The sequence below is a fragment of the Ornithorhynchus anatinus genome, chromosome 5, assembly GCF_004115215.2.
Source record: "Ornithorhynchus anatinus isolate Pmale09 chromosome 5, mOrnAna1.pri.v4, whole genome shotgun sequence".
In the NCBI taxonomy this organism is placed as follows: domain Eukaryota; kingdom Metazoa; phylum Chordata; class Mammalia; order Monotremata; family Ornithorhynchidae; genus Ornithorhynchus; species Ornithorhynchus anatinus.
This window is the reverse complement of record NC_041732.1, coordinates 97576383-97599448: the sequence shown is the minus strand read 5'-3', so window position 1 is coordinate 97599448 and position 23066 is coordinate 97576383. Positions and strand designations below refer to the sequence as shown.

The 23066-nt window shown below is 44.4% G+C and overlaps 1 protein-coding gene across 1 annotated transcript in view; it reads right to left on the bottom strand.

Annotated features, from left to right (window-relative positions):
• The window catches only part of L3MBTL4 (L3MBTL histone methyl-lysine binding protein 4), a 437216-nt gene that overhangs the window by 363001 nt on the left and 51149 nt on the right, over positions 1-23066 (bottom strand). The window contains exons 2-3 of the mRNA XM_029064475.2: positions 9805-9885; positions 7898-7998 (exon numbers count right to left, since the gene is read on the bottom strand). Coding sequence (XP_028920308.1) covers positions 7898-7966 — 69 coding nt within the window. The 5' untranslated portion in view covers positions 7967-7998; positions 9805-9885. The remainder of the gene's footprint in view (positions 1-7897; positions 7999-9804; positions 9886-23066) is intronic.

The following is a 23066-nucleotide window of genomic DNA, read 5'->3' as shown; positions in this document are numbered from 1 at the left end:
AGGATGACACCAAGGTTGTGGGCTTAAGAGATGAGAAGGATAGTCATACTGTCCACAGTGACAGTGAAGTCAGGAGGAGGACAGGGTTTGAGAAGGAAGATAAGGAGCTCAGTTTTGGACATGCTGAGTTTTAGGTAGCGGGCAGGTAGAGAGGTACATCCAGGTAGAAAGGTCCTGGAGGGAGGAGGAGATACGAGCCTGAAGGGAGGGGGAGAGGACAGGGGAGGCGATGTAGAGATGTAGATTTGGGTGTCATTGGCATAGAGATGATAGTTGAAGCCTTGGGAGCGAATGAGTTCACCAAGGGAGTGAGTGTAGATGGAGAACAGAAGAGGGCCAAGAACTGACCTGTGAAGAACCCCTACAGTCTCATCACTGAACCCTCGCCGAAATCCTACCTCTAGCCTGAAACGCCCTCCTCATCATATTAGACAGTAATTGCTCTCCCCGACTTCAAAGCCTTACTGAAGGTACTTCGCCTCCAAGAAGTCTTCCCTAACTAAGCCCTCCTCATCTCCCATTCCCGTCTGCATCGCCCTGACTTGCTCCCTTCATTCACCCTCCCTCCCATCCCCATAACACATATGCATATAATTTTCTGTGCCTCAGTTACATCATCTGTAAAATGTGAATTGAAACTATGAGCCCCATGTGGGACAGGGACTGTGTCCAACCCAATTTGCTTGTATCCACCCCAGAACTTAGTAGAGTGCCTGGCACAAAGCAAGTGCTTAACAAGTGCCATATTATATCTGCAATTTATTCTTTTACTTACTTGTATTAATGTCTTTCTCTTCTTCTTGTCTGTGAGCTCATTTTGTGTAGGTAATGTGTCTGTTGTTGTACTGCACTCTCCCAAATGCTTAAAACAGTGCTCTGTACACAGTAAGCGCTCAATAAATATGATTGAATTGAATAAATAACTCCCATGCTCCTTCAGATGCTTAACTCCCTCCTCAAACCCCCATCCATCTTCCCCCTACCCCTGTATCTTCCTTGTAATGAACTGCCCATGTACTTTACTGATAAAGTAGAAACGCTCAGGAGTCATCTAAAATCGCCCCTCCACCTCTTGGCCCTTCCTCGACTCTCCCATCTTTCCCAGCAGTATCTCAAGAAGAGAACTCCTGCCTTGGTGGGGATTGATACCTTCTCTCCCTCCCTCTTAGATGGTGTGCCCCATCTAAGACAGAGATTGTGTTTGACCTCAATATACTGTACCTACCCTAGCGCTTGGAATGGAACATACTACGCATTTAAAGAATATTATTATTATTATCAAGACTAAAATTTTCCATATGCAATCTTCAGAAGTCAGACATGAATCTATCAATGGTATTTTTTCAACATTTACTGTATGCAGAGCACTGTGCAAAGTGCTTGGGAGAATACAAGACAACAGAGTTGGTATTCATTCATTCATTCAACAGTATTTATTGAGCACTTACTATGTGCAGAGCACTGTACTAAGTGCTTGGAATGTACAATTCAGCAAAAGACAGACAATCCCTGCCCAATGACAGCTCACAGTCTGAACTGGGGAGACATCAAAACAAAACTAAAACAAGACAAGACATTATCAAGATAAATAGAATCAAGGGGATGTACACCTCATTAACAAAATTAATTGGGTAATAAATAATATATACAAATGAGCACAGTGCTGAGGAGAGGGGAAAGGGGAGGGGAAGGAGCAGAGGGTGGAGGGGGAGGAGCAGAGGGAAAAGGGGGGAGCTCAGTCTGGGAAGGCCTCTTGGAGGAGGTAAGCTCTCAGTTGGGCTTTGAAGTGGGGAAGAGAGTTAGTTTGGCGGACCTGAGGAGGGAGGGTATTCCCGGACAGCGGGAGGATGTGGCCCAGGGGTCGACCGCAGGATAGGCATGAACGGGGGACCGTGAGGAGGTGAGCGGCAGAGGAGCAGAGTGAAAGAGAGAAGGGAGGTAAGGTAGGAGGGGGCAAGGTGATAGAGAGCTTTGAAGCCAAGCGTGAGGAGCTTTGTTTCATGCGGAGGATGACAGGCAACCACTGGAGGTTTTTAAAGAGGGGAGTGACATGCCCAAAGCGTTTCTGTAGGAAGATGATCCGGGCAGCGGAATGAAGAATAGACTGGAGTGCGAAGAGACAGGAGGAGGGGAGATCAGAGAGAAGGCAGACACAATAATCCAGCCGGGATATTATGAGAGCTTGTAACAGCACGATAGCCGTTTGAATGGAGAGAAAAGGGAGGATATTGGCAATTTTGTAAAGGTGAGACCAGCAGGTGTTGGTGACGGATTGGATGTGTGGGAAGAATGAGAGAGCTGAGTCAAGGATGACACCAAGGGTGTGGGACTGTGAGAAGGGAAGGATGGTCGTGCCAGCCACAGTGACAGGCAAGTCAGGGAGAGGAAAGGGTTTGGGAGGGGATATATGTGGTAGGCACATATCCTGCCCACAACATGCATACAGTTTAGAGGGGTGGTTGGTCAAAATGGAAATGTGACTCACAAAAATCTCTCTTCTTAAAATAAGGCAACGGCTAAAAGTAAATGTTTAGGTGCTGAGGGTAACAATGGGGTGAGGTAAAATAAGTCTTGCATGTAGGGCAGGGTGGGAATCATGATCAGAGGAGGTACAGGTGCCCAACAGTAATAATGTTGGTATTTGTTAAGCGCTTACTATGTGCAGAGCACTGTTCTAAGCGCTGGGGTAAACACAGGGGAATCAGGTTGTCCCACGTGGGGCTCACAGTCTTAATCCCCATTTTACAGATGAGGGAACTGAAGCACAGAGAAGTTAAGTGACTTGCCAACAGTCACACAGCTGACAAGTGGCAGAGCTGGGATTCGAACTCATGAGCCCTGACTCCAAAGCCCATGCTCTTTCCACTGCGCCACAACAGTATAGGGAACTTGTCTCAGAGAAGCAGTGTGGCCCAGTGGAAAGAACATGGGCCTGGGAGTCAGAGAACCTAGGTTTTAATTTGGGTTCCACCACTTGTCTGCTGTGTGACCTTGGACAAAGCACTTATTTTCTCTGTGCCTCAGTTTCCACATCAGTAAAATGTGGATTCAACACCTGTACTCCCTCCCTCTTGGACTGTGAGCCCCATTAGGGACAGAGACTGTGTCCAACCTGACTATTATGTATCTTTCCCAGCACTAATTACAGTACTTGGCACAGAGAAAGTGTTTAACAAGTACCATTGTTATTATTGTTATCATTGTTATTATTATTTTATATTTGAAGAATTATACCAATAATAATGAGAATCAGTGGTGCCTTGTAAAATATAAAAAATAAATCAATCCTATACAGATTATTCCCTTTATGATGCACTCACCAAGGGGACTTCAAAGGGAGCTGCCAGAATTTAAACCGATGAACACGTCTTTCAAAGAGTATTCAATCAAAGGTATTTATTGAGAACTTACTGTGTGCAAAGCACTGTACTAAGACCTTGGGAACATACAATGCAACAGAAATGGCAGGTATAGTCTCTCCCCATAAATAGTTTAGAGCCTAGCGTGGGAATCTATCATTTTATCTCCACCAAATCCACTGGCTCCTACTCTAACCTAATCTTCCTTGACCTCTCAGCTGCCTTTGACACTGTTGACCATCCCCTTCTCCTCCACACCTTATCTCACCTTGGCTTCACGGACTCCGTCCTCTCCTGGTTCTCCTCTTATCTCTCTGGCCGGTCATTCTCAGTCTCCTTCGCAGGCTCCCCCTCCCCCTCCCATCCTGTTGGGGATCCTCAAGGGTCAGTTCTTGGCCCTCTTCTGTTCTTCATATACACTCACTCCCTCGGTGAACTCATTCGTTCTCACGGCTTCGACTATCATCTCTATGCAGATGACACACAGATCCACATCTCTGCCCGTCCTCTCCCCCTCCCTTCAGGTTCGTATCTCCTCCTGCCTCCAAGATGTCTCTACCTGGGTGTCTGCCGCCACCTAAAACTCAACATGGCCAAAACTGAGCTCCTCATCCTCCCTCCCAAGCCCTGTCCTCTTCCTGACTTCCCTATCACCGTGCATGGTACGACCATCCTTCCCGTCTCTCAGGCCCACAACCTCGGTGTCATCTTTGACTCAGCTCTCTCGTTCACCCCACACATCCGATCCGTCACCAAGACCTGCTGGTCTCACCTTTATAATATCACCAAGATCCACCCTTTCCTCTCCACCCAAACGGCTATCTTACTGTTACAGGCTCTCGTAATATCCCCGCTAGATTATTCTATCAGCCTTCTCTCTGATCTCCCTTCCTCCTGTCTCTCCCCGCTCCAGTCTATTCTTCACTCCGCTGCCCGGCTCATCTTCCTGCAGAAATGCTCTGGGCATGTCACTCCCCTTCTTAAAAGCCTCCAGTGGTTGCCTATCAACCTCCTCACGAAACAAAAACTTCTCACTCTAGGCTTCAAGGCTCTCCATCACCTTGCCCCTTCCTACCTCTCCTCCCTTCTTTCTACTGTCCACCCTGCACACTCCGCTCCTCTGCCGCCCACCTCCTCACCGTCCCCCGTTCTCGCCTATCCCGCCGTCGACCCCTGGGCCGCATCCTTCCGCAGGCCTGGAACGCCCTCCCTCCTCACCTCCGCCAAACTAATTCTCTTCCCCTCTTCAAAACCCTACTTAGAGCTCACCTCCTCCAAGAGGCCTTCCCAGACTGAGCTCCCCCTTTTCCCTCTGCTCCCTCTGCTCCCCGTCTACCCCCCCTTCACCTCCCCTCAGCTAAGCCCTCTTTTCCCCCCTTTCCCTCTGCTCCTCCCCCTCTCCCTTCCCCTCCCCTCAGCACTGTACTCATCCGCTCAACTGTATATATTTTTATTACCCTATTTATTTTGTTAATGAGATGTACATCACCTTGATTCTATTTGCTATTGTTTTAATGAGATGTTCATCCCCTTGATTCTATTTATTGCTATTGTTATTTTCTGTCTGTCTCCCCTGATTAGGCTGTAAGCCCATCAAAGGGCAGGGACTGTCTCTATCTGTTACCCATTTGTACATTCCCAGTGCTCAGTACAGTGTTCTGCACATAGTAAGCGCTCAATAAATACTACTGAATGAATGACTCTCATTATTTATTTTTCGAGTGAGCTTTTTTTTTTCCAGAGTCTAACCAGGTCTTGAGAGTGTCTAAATATTAACACTCAATATTTCTAGATGCGCTATCTTGCCTAGTTACAATTCATTGGGTTACGAGGACATCTCTTTCACTTTCTCGTCAGACATGAGAACCATTACTAAAAATATGGAAATATAGCAGTACTCCAATTAATCTAACTAAATTGAAATGAAATTGGACCCCGCTTCCCAGAGTGAATGCATTACCAGATGTGAGCCTGTTCACTGGACAAAACTGTTAAATTCAACTAACGACAATGGATAAACTCCTGCCAACGAACCAAACCCCACAATTTAACTTATTCCTGATGAAGCTCCTTCGACTGCATGTGTTTTCTTGGAAACCTGAAGGGAATCAGTGGTTATGTTCAACCATTCTCTTCTAGTACTCTAATCAGGGCCAACTAAGTGATAAGAACCTACAGCATTGACTATGATAGGATTCTGGGCAGGTGTAGAACTGCTGTACCCCCAAACAATGGCCCACAGGACAGAATTCAACAACATGTTACTCAACAAGGAGTAGTGGGCCAGCCAAATCAATGACTGAAGTGTACCTTCTCTTCACCTTTAGTCAAATCTAGCCCTCTCCTAGACAGTGGTTTGGTTCTCATTCGTATTATATGCTTGCAAGATTTGCCTGCCTGTCTCCCCTGTTGCCTTGCAAGCTCCTCAAGGGCCAAAGTCCTTTCTTCTTCCGCTATTGAATTTTGTCAAATGCCTCCTACAGTGCTCTGTAAACAGGAGGCACTTAATAATGATAATAAATGTGATTACAATTATTATTATTATAGATGTAATATTAGTTAAGCGTTTACTATGTGTCAAGCACAATTCTAAGCCCCGTGGAAGATCGGGTCAGGAACATTCCCTATCCCACATGGGACACACAATCTAAGTAGGAAGGAGAACAGTTTTGAATCCATATTTTATGGATAAAGGAATGGAGGCACCAAGAAGGGAAATGATCTGCCCAAGTTCATATGGCAGGCAAGTCGGGGGCCATGACTAGACCCCAGATTGTCTGGCATCCAGGAATGGGCTTTTTCCACTATCACACTGCTTCTCGAAAAATGCTGAGGACACTGATGACCTAAAAGGCTCCACCCATTTTGCCCTGTAGAATCCATCCTGATCCTCTGCAGACAAAAGAGGTTATACTTTAATCTCAGAACCAAGAGGATCCACTACACTTCACCTGGAGGAACCAGAACCCAGAGCATATATGTACTGCCTCCTGACACCTCCCATCCTCATCCCCAGACACTCAATCTTTCAGGGGCCCTTCAGCTTGGAATTTCTCTCAAACCTAATAATAATGACAATAATTGTGGCATTTAAGTGCTTACCATGTGCCAGGCACTAAGGGACACACAGGGATCAAGGACACACAGCCAACAACTGGCAGAGCTGGGATTAGAATTTAGGTCCTTCTGACTCCCAGGCCTGTGAGGAAGCAGCTTGGCCTAGTGGGACTGGGAGGCTGACCCAAGGTTTTCACTGGGGCTGTCCACTCTGTCTTCCTGATGAGAGGGAAGTGGTTTGGTGCAGGACCAGGTAAGGCAGCTATGGCAGCAGCAGCCGCCACTACCCTCCTAAAGGCACCCAGCAGCTCTGCTTCCAACCCACATCCTGCCGCTGGCCTGGAACGCCCTTCCTCTTCATATCCGACAGATGACTCCCCCACCCCCCTTAATGCCTTATTGAAGGCACAACTCCTCCAAGAGGCCTTCCCTGACTAAGCCCTCCTTTCCTCTTCTCCCACTCCCTTCTGCATTGCCCTGACCTGCTATCTTTATTCATCCCCTTTTGGAGCCTCAAAATCCTTATGTCCATATCTGTAATTCATTTATTTATATTAACGTCTGTCTCCCCCCAGACTGTAAACTGAGAGAATATGTCTGTTATATTGTACTCTCCCAAATGCTTAGTACAGTGCTCTGCACATAGTAAGTGCTTAGTAAGTGCCCGTCCCCCACCTTCCCATAGCCAGAATTGCTCTCTTTGGTCTTCCCCATCCCCTCCGCAGCACTTATCTACATATTTCTAATTCTATTTATTTTTATTAATGATATGTATATATCCATAATTCTGCTTGTTTACAATGATGCTACTGATGCCTGTTTACTTGTTTGATGTCTGTCTCCCCTCTTCAAGACTATGAGCCCGTTGTGGGCAGGTACGATCTCTATTTGTTGCTGAATTGTACTTCCCAAGCAGTTATTACAGTGCTCTGTGCACATTAAGCGCTCAATAAATATGACTGAATGAATACAACTGACTGGCTGATGTAGCAGGACCCCAAGAAACTCTGACAGCTAGCAAGAAAATGGGGACGCTGCCCAACTAGATCACATGTAATCCCAATTTTACAGGTGAGGTAACTGAAGCCCATGAAAGCCAAGTAACTTACCCAGGGTCATTCAAAAGGCTAGGGGCAGAGCTGGGATTAGAACCCAGGTGCTCTGACTCCCAGGCCCGTGCTCTTTCCACTAGGCCCCAATAGAAACGGACTTTTTAAACCAAAATACTTTCCATTCACCTCTAAAGCATTCAGTACTTGGCTTGCTTTCAGACAAGGCCACCTGTGGAGGTGCTGAGTTTACCAGCATTTAAATCATGCTGGGGATTCTATACCACCAGGTTCAAAATCCTAAATGTTGCAAAGTCAGGCAGCGGAGAAACACATTGGTAAATATTCCATAGGATGCTGCAACTGCACTCTGAACGCCAACCAGGAGTAGGAGTGTACACCAAGAGATCAGAAGGTGACAACTCAACTCACCAAGTTGTCATCTTGTTTCTGCTCTTTTGAATTCACACTCAGCCTTCTCTTTCTGGTCAGCTGTCTCATCGTCCCTTCCGGGTTCCTTGCCACCAGGTTTTCTACAAAACAATGTCAAATACAAGAGATTTGGATTATTTTCTGCATTTTCTTACATATTCTTTATATTTTAGAATATGTAGAGGTTATAAACTGCCTGGCAAACAGACCAAATAAAAACTACACAGTGAATTTCACAACTGTTAAAACTGAAATAATAGACTGTGCTACATTATCCTCTCATGGTTCTCCTCCTCTCTCTGACCCCTCCTTCTCAATTTCTTTCAGTGGATCCTCCTCCGCCTCTCACACTTTATCTCTGGGTGTCCCTCACTGCTCAGTTCTGGGTTCCCTTTTATTCCCCATCTACACTCATTCTCTTACAGAACTCAATTGCTCCCACATCTTCAACTACATCTTTTAAGGGATGATCCCATATCTACACCTCCCTTCATAGCCTTCTCTCTTCTGCAGTCTCACATTTCCTGCTGCCTTCAGGATATTTCTACTTAGATGTTCCACCAACATCACAAAGTTAACATGTCCAAAACTGAACTCCTCATCTTCCCACCAAACCCCATCCACTCCCTAACGTTCCTATAGCCGTAGACAAAACCAGAATCGTCCCTGACTCACAAGGCCATAACCTTGGCATTATCATTGACTCTCCTCTCTCATTCAACTCTCACATTCAATCTGTCACCAAATCCTGTCAATTTTGCCTTCACAACATCCAAACTACTACCAGGCTAATTTAAGCACTTTTCTCTGGCCTTGATTACAGCATCCTATTTCACCTTCCCATTTCCTGTCTCCCTCAATACATACATCACTCTGCTGCCAGATCATTTTCTTAAAAAACTAAACCTTTCAATACATTTCTCCCCCCTCCTTAAAAACCTCCAGCAGTTGCCCAGTCATCTCTGTAACAAACAGAAACGCCTTATCATCAGCTTTAAGGCACTCAATCAGCTCTCCTCCTCCTACCATACCTTGCTGCTCTCCCACTACAACCCAGCCTACACAGTTCGTTCTTTTAACACCAATCTACCCACTGTACCTGGATCTTGTCTTTCCCACCACCGACCCCTGGCCTATGTCCTCCCTTTGGCTTGGATCACCCTCCCCTTTCATACCTGACATAGTCCCATTCCCAAATCCTCATCAAATCACATCTTCTCCAAGAGGCCTTCCCTGACTATACGCTCACTGCCCACTTCCTGCATCACTTATGCACTCGGATCTGTACCTCTTAAGCACTCGATATTCACTCCACCCACAGCACTCAACACATACATTCATAGCCTTATATACGTATGTACAGATCCATTTCCTCTATATGTATTTCATTTTAATGTTTTAACATTTTAACATTTAATGTATTTCATGTTCCCCCCCCCGAAATGCAACCTCCTTGTTAGCAGAGATGTATTAACTCAAACTGAACTTTCCCAAGAGCTTAGTTACAGTGTTCTGCACACATTCAATAAAAACCACTGATCAAGTGATTGATCGATAAGTAGATGAGGTGGATTCTTTACCACAAAGTAGCTTAAAAGTGGAAATGGATATTATTTATTTTGTTATGATCTATTAGGTCATTTCTGCTTTCTTGCTTGGGTACTTGAGAGTACTGAGAAGATAACGTCGGCAATTCATAATCCACTTCAGAAGAACAGAAAGTGCAATACTTAACACTCTTAAGTGATATTTTGATCAATGTAACAGCATTTGTAGACTAAATCTACATTAAAAAGCTTGCTTAGCTATTATAATTATAAAAGCATTTCCAATTTTTGTTATTGTTGCTTTCAGCAAATGTATATCTCATTTTTCTCCAACCAAATTTTCATTCCATCTATACTCACATTTCCTTATGGATCAAAGCTGCCAAAGGAAAACAGCCTTCTTTGTAATAGTCTTTGTCATGAGAGGTATATCACAGCAGTCTGTAACAGAGCAAACATGAAAAGATACATTAAGGGCATTGTCGCTCCCTGCCTTATTAATGTACTTATAAACAGAAGCGGGCACCTGCTTTGAAGAGAGAGTCAAGAAGAGTGGTGTCTTAGAAGATCTCAGCTACTTGAAGAACTGATTACCAAACCCTTCCTGGATAGCATTAAAGCCAAAAAGTGAAAGTGACAAAGTACTTCTATTCAGGCAGAGACACACAGAAGTTATCGATCTTTTTAATGAGTTAGAAATCCATCTACAAATCAATTTTTTCTTTGTCAAAGAGATTTATGCTAAAGTATTACCACAGTTGACTGAACCTACATCATCAAGATCACCTCCTTTCTCCGTTTCCTTTAACAGGGAAGAGTTACCATTCTAAGTCACGAATACTTGCTTCTATCAGGAGGTATTTATGCCTTTAAGAGATGCTCCCACTGAACTGAATTTGAAACAATAATATTTATATTAATTAATATTAATGAATATTTATATTAATTACAGTCCTGTTCCTCTAGACTGTAAGCTAGATGTGGGCAGAGAACATGGCTATCAACTCTCTTATAATGTACTCTCCCAAATGCTTACTACAGTGCCCTGTAGAGAGAAAGTGTTCAATAAATGACTGATTGATTTTTTATATACGGTTTGTATATGAATAACATTATCAAAACAGCTCCTATGTTAGCTATGTTAGTTGATTGTTTGAGAAGCAGCATGGCAGAGTGGCAAGAGCACAGGCTTGGGAGTCAGAGTCGTCGGTTCTAATCCTGGCTCCGTCACTTGTCTGCTGTGTAATCTTGGGCAAAACACTTAGCTTCTCTGGGCCTCAGTTCCCTCCTCTGTAAAGTGGATTAAGACTGTGAGTCCCACGTGGGACGTGATAACCTCATATCCACCCCAGCACTTAGAACAGTGCTTGGCACATAGTAAGTGCTTAACAAATGCCATCATTATTATTATGTTTACTATGTAATGCCTTGGAAACACATTATCACCCTAGTTTAACTCTGCATTATAAGCACTGTCTAGTCTAACTTACCTTTGAGCCCGTTATTGGGTAGGGATTGTCTCTGTTGCCGAATTGTACTTTCCAAGCACTTAGTACAATGCTCTGCACATACTAAGTGCTCAAAAAATATGATTGAATTAATTAATTATTAATAATCCCCTCAAATTTGGCAAACTCAAATAAGACAATCTGATCTTACTTTTCGCCCTGTTTTCCTATGCCTTTCTCTACCTGTATGACTGACTCTCTTTGATATTCTCGTTATCAACCAGTCTCTAAACATTTCTCCAAAATAACGAGAACCCCTCAAGGTTACCTTAACTTAATATCTCCATGGTAATTGTGATAACTTAAAAAATGCAATCGCTATTTTTAATTACTAATGAAAAATAACTGTGTTTAGAATTCACTGCATGGCCTTTAAATTTATAATCAATAAAGCAATAACAACAGAACTGTTCAACTCTCAAAACTCTTTTAGAGTCCTCTAAGATCTCATTCTCAATCAAAAAAGAAAGGTCCTTGAAAGCCAGACAGAAAGAAGAAATTTGAAAGTAATATCTTCACAAGTCAGCATCAGCAAGAGCAACCTAGCCAGGCATATTTCAACTGAGAGAAACCTGCCTTTCTATCCCCTGTAAAACCCATGCTCAAACTACAGTAACACCACAGACTGTGAAGACACACTTTAATATAATAAGGATAAATGTGGTAATTGTTAAACATTGGGATAGATGCAAGACCATTAGCCTGGACACACTCCCTGACCCCGTGGGGCTCACAGTCTAAGTCAGAAGGAGAACAAGTACTTATTATTAGTATCAAATCCCGTCGAGTCACTTCTGACTCAGGAGACTATATGGATATATTTTCTCCAGAACGTCCTATCTTCTGCCATAATCCGTAACTTTGCTAACGGTTCTTCCGTTATCATTGTTATGGTTTCTATCCATCTAGCTGCTGGACTGCCTTTTCCACGTTTTCCCTGGACTTTGTCTTCTCCAGAGAATTAGTCCTCCTGATTATGTGTTCAAAATATGCTAATCTAAGTCGAGTAATTTGGCCTTCTAAAAAGCACCTTGACTTAATTTGCTCCAAAACACATTTGTTGGTTTTTCAGGCAGTCCACAGTATTTGTAAAAGCTTTTTCCAACACCACATTTCAAAAGATTCGACAGGTATTTAGTCCCCTTTTAACTGATGAGGGAACTGAGGGCCAGAGAAGTCATGTGACTTGCCCCAAGTCACACGGCAGGAAAGTGGCTTATAAATTCCCCTATAGCTGGAATCAATCCTTAAAGTCCTTTTCACACCGGGATTTTAAGTATTGGTCCCAGCTATTTCTCTTATGATGTGCGAGGTTGGGCATGTCATATTCGTTAATCACACTGTTTAATGGTTATTGTTGACATGACTGATTTTCTTCAGACTGAATTTTCTTCAGAAAACCTATATCCATATTGTGTGAATCTTGAGACGTGAGGAAATAGGTACTGCTTCCTGCTCTGTATCTGTTAGCAAACTCTTTTTGAATTTAGCATCTTTCTTTCCACAGAGACTCTTTCTAGCCAAGTACGATATCTATTATGATTCCCAGGCACTGAAGGGGAAAGAAGATGAATCTTTCTTGGTTATGGAAGAATGAAGTCATCCTGAGTGTGCTAACAGCCTCTTTTTCTGGTCCTTAATCTTGTTTCGACTCCACATACCCATCAGTTTAAATGCAAATTTTTGAGGGAAAAAAATACTTAGAAAAATTAAACTACAAGCATAAGGGCTAAAATGTGGCACTATTAGTGTATCTCTCAGATGATGAATTGGGGATCTGAGTGTTAGAGATACTTGCAAGCTGTAAAAATAATTTGAGACACAAGAAACTTGATCTATTCACTCATCCATTAACGAAAGTAGTTTTCTCCTTAAATTTATCTTTAATGCTTCAAAGATCAAAACTAGGACAGCTGCTTTACAGGCAAACACCTCATTCTAAATTGGGGTTATGTTCCCATAATGTGTTCCATAATTTGAAACTTATAGCAAATTCGAATTTCCTAATAAACCTAATGATTTAAGTACAGGTTGTATACCCAAGCCTTTGAACTGCACAGAAAACACACATACACACACATGCACCAATGTGTTGGAAAATAAAGGGGTATTTTGTACTTTTGTTAGGTGTTAATCATAACTCAGGATGAAAGTTGTTGCTTTAAGCATTCAGGAGAAGCAATGTTTTCCAACGGAATGTGTGTAGATGGAGAATAGAAGGGGACCTAGAATTGAACCGTGAAGGAGTCGCACAATTAGGGGGAGGGAGGCAGAAGAGGAGCCCACAAAGGAGACTGAGAATGAACAGCCAGGAAGATAAGAGGAGAACCAGTGCAGAGGACAGAGTCTGAAGCCAAGGTTGGATAAGGTTTCCAGGAGAAGGGGATGGTCGCAGTGTCAAAGGCAGATGAGGGGTAGAGAAGGAAGAGGCTGGAGTAGAAGCCGTTGGATATGGCAAGAAGATGATCAGTGATGACCTTTGAGAGGGTGGTTTCTGTGGAGTGAAGGGGATGGAAGTCAGATTGGAGGGCATCAAGGAGAGAAATTTAAGACAGCAAGTGTAGAGAAGTTGCTCAAGAAGTTTGGAGAGGAATGGTATCAAGGAGAAGGGGCGATAACTGGAGGGAGCCGTGGGGTCAAGGGAGGTTTTTTTTTTTTTATGTTAGGGGAGACATGAGCATGTTTGAAAGCGGCGGGGAAGAAGCCATGGGAGAGCAACAGTGGAAGATGGTTCATTCAATAGTATTTATTGAGCGCTTACTATGTGCAGAGCACTGTACTAAGCGCTTGGGATGAACAAGTCGGCAACAGATAGAGACAGTCCCTGCCGTTTGACGGGCTTACAGTCTAATCGGGGGAGACGGACAGACAAGAACAATGGCACTAAACAGCGTCAAGGGGAAGAACATTTCGTAAAAACCGATGGCAACTAAATAGAATCAAGGCGATGTACAATTCATTAACAAAATAAATAGGGTAACGAAAATATATACAGTTGAGCGGACGAGTACAGTGCTGTGGGGATGGGAAGGGAGAGGTGGAGGAGCAGAGGGAAAAGGGGAAAATGAGGCTTTAGCTGCGGAGAGGTAAAGGGGGGATGGCAGAGGGAGTAGAGGGGGAAGAGGAGCTCAGTCTGGGAACGCCTCTTGGAGGAGGTGATTTTTAAGTAGGGTTTTGAAGAGGGAAAGAGAATCAGTTTGGCGGAGGTGAGGAGGGAGGGCGTTCCGGGACCGCGGGAGGACGTGACCCAGGGGTCGATGGCGGGATAGGCGAGACCGAGGGACGGTGAGGAGGTGGGCGGCAGAGGAGCGGAGCGTGCGGGGTGGGCGGTAGAAAGAGAGAAGGGAGGAGAGGTAGGAAGGGGCAAGGTGATGGAGAGCCTTGAAGCCTAGAGTGAGGAGTTTTTGTTTGGAGCGGAGGTCGATAGGCAACCACTGGAGTTGTTTAAGAAGGGGAGTGACATGCCCAGATCGTTTCTGCAGGAAGATGAGCCGGGCAGAGGAGTGAAGAATAGACCGGAGCGGGGCAAGAGAGGAGGAAGGGAGGTCAGAGAGAATGGTTGTTAGGAAGGGAAGAAAGGAGGGGGACAGAGTTCTGATAAGGTGGAAAGAGTGGGAGAGCTCAGTCGAGGATAAGGCCAAGGTTACATGTAGGCTGTGAGAAAAGAGGATGCTGCTGCTGTCTAGAGTAATGGAAAAGATCCGAAGAGGCCAGGGTTTGGGTAGAAAAATGAGGTGAACATAGCTACAATATCTCCATTTACATGTACAAATTTGAATGATTTTTTAAGTGCTTTCTATGTGCCAGGCACTGTACTAAGCGGTAGGATAGGTACAAGATAATCAGGTTGATCATGGTCCATGGCACCCAGAGGGCTCAAGTCTTAATCCCCATTTGGAAGATTAAGTTACTGAGATACAGAGAAGTGAAATGACTTGCCCAAAGTCACACAGCAGACAAGTGGTCATTCTGACTTCCAGGCCCGTGCTCTAGACACTAGGCCACGCTGTACATCCGGCAGGAATTTAGACATACAATTACATCATCTCAGTGGATGAAAGAACACTTAGCCATGAACTAATGTTGATGAGGCATTTTTATTCCTGCATAATCCCTCTTTAATAATTTTTTTAATAATTAAATGTTTAATAATCATAACTGTGCTAAGCATGGCATAGATACAAGGTAATTCATTTACACACTATCCCTGTGTCACATGAGGCTCCAGGGCTAAGAGGGAGGAAGAACTTCTCAAAAACCTCCAATGGTTGCCCATCCACCTCTGGGTCACAAAGAAACTCCTTAACATCAACTTGAAGGCATTCAACCACACTCTCTCTTTTCCTGTCTCATCTCACTCACCTCCTAAGAAGAATGTAATGCGGCCTAATGGAAAGAGCATGGGTTCAAGAGACAGAGGACCTAGGTTCTAATTCCAGCAACCTCACTTGCCTGCTGTGTGACCTTGGGAAAGTCACTTAACTTCTCTGTGCCTCCGTTTACTCATCTGTAAAATGGGGATGAGTGTGAGCCCCTTGTGGGACAGGGACTGTGTCCTTCTCGATCTGCCTCATCCTTCTGTCAGAAGACGCATCGGGTAGGAGTTACTACATAGACATCACTTAGACTGTGAGCACCATATAAGATAGGGGCTGTGTCTAATCTGATTACCTCGTATCTACCCCTGTGCTCATTACAGTGCTTGCCACATAGTAATCACTAAACAAATACCACAGTTATCATTATTATTATTATTAAACCTTAACTCCCACACTTCCCTCCTCTAATACCAACCCACTCAGTGCACCTCAATTTCTTTCATTTATCTCAGCACCAACTCCTTGCCCATGCTCTCTTTCTGGCCCCACATTTCCTCAGCCAATCATATTTAATGAGTGCTTATTGTGTGCAGAGGACTATACTAAACACTTGGGAGAGTACAATATAACAATAAACAGGACATTTCCTGCCCACGAGTTTAGAGTCTCCAGTTCCCCTTTATATCCGACAATCTACCCGTCTCCCCATCTTCAAAACCCATCTAAACTCGTATTTCCCCCAAGAGGTCTTCCCTATACTCTCCTTTTCCACTATCACAGCATGGCATAGTGGATAAAGCACAGGTCTGAGAGTCAGGAGGTCATGGGTTCTAATCCCAGTTCTGCCACTTGTCTGCTGTGTGACCTTGGGCAAGTCACTTCACTTCTCTGTGCCTCAGTTACCTCATCTGTAAAATGGGGATTAGGACAGTGAGCTTCACATGGGACAGGGACCGTGTTCAAGCCAATATGCTTGTATTGACCCTAGGGTTCAGTACAGTGCCCGACACATAGGAAGCACTTGACAAGTACCATCATTATCATTATTATAATTCAACAAAATGAGCAGACCCATTCCCTGCCCATAACGAGCTTACAATCTACAGGGGGAGACAGACATTAATATAAATATAAATTTATAAATTATAAATATAAATTAGTAATTTAAATACAAAATTTAAAGATATGTACATAAGTACTGTGGGGCTGAGGGTGGGGTGAATATCAAATGTCCAAAAGTCACAGATTGAAGTGCATAGATGATGCAGAAGGGAGAGTTGGGGGTCAGTGATATGAGACTGGTGGAAGGACAGGGGAGCAAGGGAGATCAGTTCAGTGGAGAGGGTGGTGTTGAGTGTGTCGATTTGTGCGTCGGGTGAAGGTAGTTTGAATATGGAGACCATTTGGGGTAGGTTGGCTATAGATCATTGGAGCGGATCAAAAGAACGGAGGTCTCTGTGGGGAAAAAGGACAGGTTTGCCAGGGGTGGGAGTATGGGAAAGCGAGTAGGTGAGGAGGTTGTGTTCAGGTAGAGGAATCTGAGAATAGGTGAGAGTGCGGATTGAATAGACTGAACACACATACTCTTTGCTAGTGAACAAAGGGATTTTTTTCCACTTTTGTTAAGTGTCATTCATAACCTAGGATAACTGTTGCCCTGTGCATATTCAAACATTGGATTTGCAACCTTTAGTCAGCCCACCCTTGACCCCATAGCACTTACGTACATATCCATAATTTATTTTAAATTCTGTCCCTTCCTCTAGACTGTAAACCCCTTGTGGGAAGGGAACAAGTCTTCCAACGCTGTTATATTGTACTTTCCCAAGTGCTTAGTACAGTACCATGCAAACAGAAAGCAATCAATAAATATGACTGAAGTGATTCCTCTGCCATTGCTTAGGGATTCAGAAATTTTTTTTACACCTAAAAAAGAGATGTCTTCAGCAGCAGCATACAATATAAAACACATAATAAAGTAGTAACGGAAGTAGCAGTGGTAAATATTTTCTTCAGACCACTGTACTAAGGGCTTAAAATAAATACACAGGTGAAAATCTGACACAGACCCTGGCCTTTAAGGGACTCACAATGTAAGAATAAGGGAGGTGGGAGGACAGGAGACAGACACATGTAAGGAAGGAACAAACAATATCAAAGCCAAGGATGATATCCTTTGGCATATTTTCCTTCATCTGGATTTTTATTTTTTACTTTGAGAAGAAATGCATACGAACATGATAAAACTGCCACATCAAATTGAAACCTCTGGAGAAGGGCATGTATATTTTTGACCTTCGTAAGGAAATTGCTTTTTCTGTATTCCCAGATTTTGATCATGTTACTCCAATCCACCAATCTGTTTCTGTCCCTCCTTATTGGCACCACCAAGTATGCTGGAGGGCTTAAAAGGAACTATAAATTCCTTTTTATAAATTCCTAGTACACCTGTTTACTAGGTGTACACTAGATATTCACTAGACACTCATCCCACCCTCTGTCCAAACAGCACACGTACGCATATATACCAACACACACACATACACACACAGATTTTTCTAAATCCAGAAAAATATGGCTTGTATTTGTCAAGTCACATTTTAATGAAGTCTAGCAAGCTTTTCATTTTTGTGTACCTGTCTGATTAGTTAAAAACAGTATCTACCAATTCAGAGCTGGGTGGACTTTTTACACCTCTGGGCCTGAGAACCACTTTAGATGAACAGGTATGAAGATTAAAAGGCTTAAATCCTTTTCACAAATGGTTCCTTCCAGGTGAGGTTCGTACTCTAGAAATCTAAAACAGAATTACTCACATTAATTTAAATTACTTGGAAAAAAAAATTCCAGAGAGTTTAACAGGACTAACCCTGCATGTTGAAATGCCCAGTGATTGTCACAATCATCCTTATATCTATTGAATGTCTCCCCACCTAGACTGTAAGGTCCTTGGGGGCAGGGAATGTGTTCACCAACTCTGCTGCACTGTATTCTCTCAAGTTCTAAGTACAGTGCTCTACACACAGCAAGTATTCAATAAATACTATTCATTTATTTATTGGGCGCTGAGAGCCTTAGCTGATTTTTCAATCTTAAATCCCAAAACTCTATCACCTTGCTCTTTGTATCTGTCGATTTCTAAAAATGCCAGGGGTCCAGAGCAAATGCCGAAAGATGTATAGTTTTTGAAACTGCATCTCCTCTTTTTTTACTCTGTATTTAATGATTATTTAAGTACAAGTTGATAATCCAGAACTGCTACATGACATATTAATAACAAGTTGTCGAGTGAAAGGTAATTCTCTGTCACCTAAATACTATAACAAATGCGTGAATAGATCCCCTTATTCAACATTATACAGCTAGATAGGACAGGGAATAAATTCCCTAGTTTCTCTTTACTGCATGTTTCACTTAAACTAAATGTTTTGTAACCATACAGAGCCTTGAAAACACAAATCTGAAAAACACTTAAATGCTCACTTGGACTGAATTTTTTTAATAGTATTTTTAAGTGCTTCTAATGTGCCAGGCACTGTTCTATGTGCTGGGGTAGATACAAGGTAATCAGGTAGGACACAGTCCATGTCCCACATGAGGCTTGCAGTCTCAATCTCCATTTTACAGATGAGGGAACTGAGGCACAGAGAAGTTGAGTGAATTACTCCCCAACCCCACAGCACTTGTGTACATTACTTAAAGTAATACATTACAAAATTGCTTATTCATATTCATGTCTATCTCCTCTCTAGACTTTATGGGCAGAAAATGTGTCTGCTAATTCTGTTGTATTGCACTCTCCGAAGTGCTTAGTACAGCACTTAGTAAGTGCTCAATAAATGTCAGTGATTGATTGCCCAAGGTCACAAAGCAGACAAGTAGCAGATATTAACATAAATATGTATACATACATAAATGCTGTGGGGCTGGAGGAGGGGTGAATAAAGGGTGCAAATCCTAAGGCAAGGGTTACAAAGAAGGGGGTGGAAAAAGGTGAAATGAGGGCTCAGTTAAATAGGAGATGTGGTTTTTAAAACCACCTTTTTAAAAGGCTTTGAAGGTGGGGAGAGTGATCATCTGTTGGGTATGAAGCGGAAGGGTGTTTCAGGCCAGAGGCAGGACATGGGCAAGAGTGCAGGGGTGAGATAGATGAGATTGAGCTACAGTGAGTAGTTGGGATTAGAGGAGCGAAGTACGTGAGCTGGGTTGCACTAAGAAATCAGGGAGGTAAGGTATGAGTAGGCAAGCTGATTAAGTGCTATAAAATCAACAGTAAGCCATTTCTGTCTGATGCAGAAGTGGATGGACAACCACCAGAGGTTCCTGAGGCATGTGAAAACATGCACTGAATGGTTCTGTAGAAAAATGATCCAGACAGCACAGTGAACTATGGCTGGAGTAGGGAGAGACAGGGACATCAGCAAGGAGTTGATGCAGAAATTAAAGTGGGACAGGAAAAATGTTTGGATTAACGTGGTAGCAGTTTGGATGGAGAGCAAAGGGCGATTTTAGCCATCTTGTGAGGGTTGAACAGACAGAATTTGGTGACAGATTGAATCTCACCCCACCTTGTCTCCCCATCCTCTCTTCCCACTCTGGATGATCAGGTTATGGCTCTCAACCCCACCCTCTCTACTCATCTTAACTCGCTCGCCCCCCTTTTACTCTGCCACTCTCCCTCCACCCTCTCTACTCATCTTAACTCGCTCGTTCCCCTTTCCCTCTGCCGCTCTCGTTCCACTAATCCGCAGCCCAATACCAGCACGATAGTCATTTGAATGGAAAGGAAAGGGCAGATCTTGGTGATATTGTAAAGGTGAGACCGGCAGGTGTTGGTGACGGATTGGATGTGTGGGGTGAATGAGAGAGCTGAACCAAGAATGACACCAAGGTTGCGGGCATGTGAGACGGGAAGGATGGTCGTACCATCCTCAGTGACGGGGAAGTCAGTGAGACGACAGGGTTTGGGAGGGAAGAAAAGGAGCTCAGTTTTAGACATGTTGAGTTATACGTGGAGGGCAGACATCCAGGTGGAGATGTCCTGGAGGCAGGAGGAGATACGAGCCTGAAGGGAGGAAGAGAGAACAGGGGAGGAGATGTAGATTTGGGTGTCATCTGCAAAGAGATGATATTTGAAGCCGAGGGAGCGAATGAGTTCACCGAGGGAGTATAGATGGAGAACAGAAGAGGGTCAAGAAATGACCTCTGAGGAACCCCTAAAGTTAGTGGATGGAAGGGGGAGGAGGAGCCCGCAAAGGAGACCGAAAATGAATGGCCAGAAAAATAAGAGGAGAACCAGGAGAGGACGGGGGCCATGAAGCCAAGGTGAGATAAGGTGTGGAGGAGAAGGGGATGGTCGACAGTGTCAAAGGCAGCTGAGAAGTCGAGGAGGATTAGGATAGAGTAGGAGCCATTGGATTTGGCAAGAAGGAGGTCATGGGTGACCTTTGAGAGAGCAGTCTCAGTGGAGTGGAGGGGTCAGAGGCCAGATTGGAGGGGGTCCAGGAGAGAATTGGAGTTAAGGAATTCTAGGCAGCGAGTGTAGACGACGTGTTCTAGGAGCTTGGAAAGGAAGGGTAGTAGGGAGATAGGACGATAACTGGAAGGGGAAGTGGTTTTTTTAGGATGGAGAAGACATGGGCCTGCTTGAAGGCAGAGGGGAAGAAGCCATTGCAGAGTGAGCGGTTAAAGATAGAAGTTAAGGAGGGGAGGAGGGAAGGGGCGATGGTTTTTATAAGGTAAGCGGGAATGGGGTCAGAAGCACAGGTGGAGGGGGTGGCACTTGTGAGGAGGAAGGAGACCTCCTCTGAGGATACTGCAGGGAAGGATGGGAAAGTAGGGGAGAGGGTTGGGAGCGGGGGGGAAGGAGAAGGGGGACGGGTGACTTTGGGGAGCTCAGACCTGATTGTGTTAATTTTTGTGATGAAGTAGGTGGTCAGATCGTTGGGGGTGAGGGATGGGGGAGGGGGAGGAACAGGGGGCTTAAGGAGAGACTTAGAAGTCTGGAACAATTGGCGCGGGCATCAATGAGGGAAGAAAAGTAGTTCTGCCTGGCTGAGGAGAGGGCAGAGTTAAGGCAGGAAAGGATAACTTTGAAATGGATAAATTTGGCTTGGGACTTGGACCTTCGCCAGCAGCGCTCAGCAGCTCAGGCATAAGAGCGAAGGAGGCAGACAGAGGCAGAGATCCAGGGCAGCGGGTTAGTGGAGCGAGAGTGGCGGAGGGAAAGGGGAGCGAGCGAGTTGAGATGAATAGAGAGGATGGAGTTGACAGGTGTAACCTGATCATCAAGAGTGGGAAGAGAGGATAGGGAGGCAAGGTGGAATGAGATGCCTTGGGAGAGACGGATGGGGTCAAGAGAGCGGAGTCAGCTTCCTCTTGGTTCTCCCTTCCTTCTGTCTCTCCCCACTTCAGTCTATTCTTCATTCTGCTGCCCAGATCATCTTCCTTTAGGAATGCTCTGGGCGTGTCACTCCCCTCCTCAAAAATCTCCAGTGGTTGCCTATCAACCTTCACACGAAACAAAAACTCCTCACACTTGGCTTCTAAGCTCTCCATCACCATGCCCCCTCCTACCTCACCTCTCTTCTCTCTTTCTACTGCCCACCCCGCATGCTCCGCTCCCCTGCCGCTCATCTCCTCACCGTCCCCCATTCACGCCTATCCCGCTGTCGATCCCTGGCCCATGTCCTACCACTGTCCTGGAATGCCCTCCCTCCTCATGTCCGCCAGACTCTCTTCCCCACTTCAAAGCCCTACTGAGAGCTCACCTCCTCTAAAAGGCCTTCCCAGACTGAGCCCCCCCTTTCCTTCTGCTCCCCCTTCCCCCCTCCCCACCCTCTGTTACTCCCCCTTCCCCTCCCCTCAGCACTGTGCTCATTTGTATATATTATTTATTACCCTATTTATTTTATTAATGAGGTGTACATCCCTTTGATTCTCTTTATCTTGATGATGTTGTCTTGTCTTGTTTTTGCTTTGCTTTGATGTCTCCCCAGTTCAGACTGTGAGCTGTCATCGGGCAGGGACTGTCTGTTGCCAAATCGTACATTCCAAGTGCTTAGTACAGTGCTCTGCACATACTAAATGTTCGATAAGTACTATTGAATGAATGAATATGTGGGTTGAATGTGAGAGATGAATCAAAGATAACAACAAGGTTATGGGCTCGCGAGACAGGGAGGGTGGTGGTGCTGTCTACAGTGATAGGAATGTCACGGGAAGGGAAGGGTTTGGGTGGGAAGATATGGAGTCCTTAGGTACATGTGTCAGACTTTCCTCAGGGAAAGGATGAGAACAGCCCTGCAATGTTAAGTAGTCTGTTTTATCCAACAGACTGGGTCGATTGGTGATCCAGGGGAAATGACAACTCTGCCCCAAAATGCCTTCCCCTGATACAAGCAGAAGAAGCTTGGCCTAGTAGAGAGCTCGGGCCTGGAAGTCACAGAACCAGGGTTCTAATCTCAGCTCTGCCACTGCTGTATGACTTGCCCTAGGTCAAGTCACTGAACCTTTCTACACCTCAGTTATTTCATTTCTAAAATAGGGCCTGAATCCTCCTCCCTCCAATTTAGACTATGAGACCCATGTGGGACAAAGGCTATACCCAAACTGAATATCTTGTATCTACCCCAGCACTCAGAACAGTACTTAATAAAGTGCTTAGTACTTCTACTACAAATAATAATAAGGATATTTGTTAATGTTTCCTATATGCCAAGCACTGTTTTAAACAGAGGGGTAGATAAAAACTTTATTTTTGAGCCCATTGTGGGCAGGGATTGTCTCTCTTTGT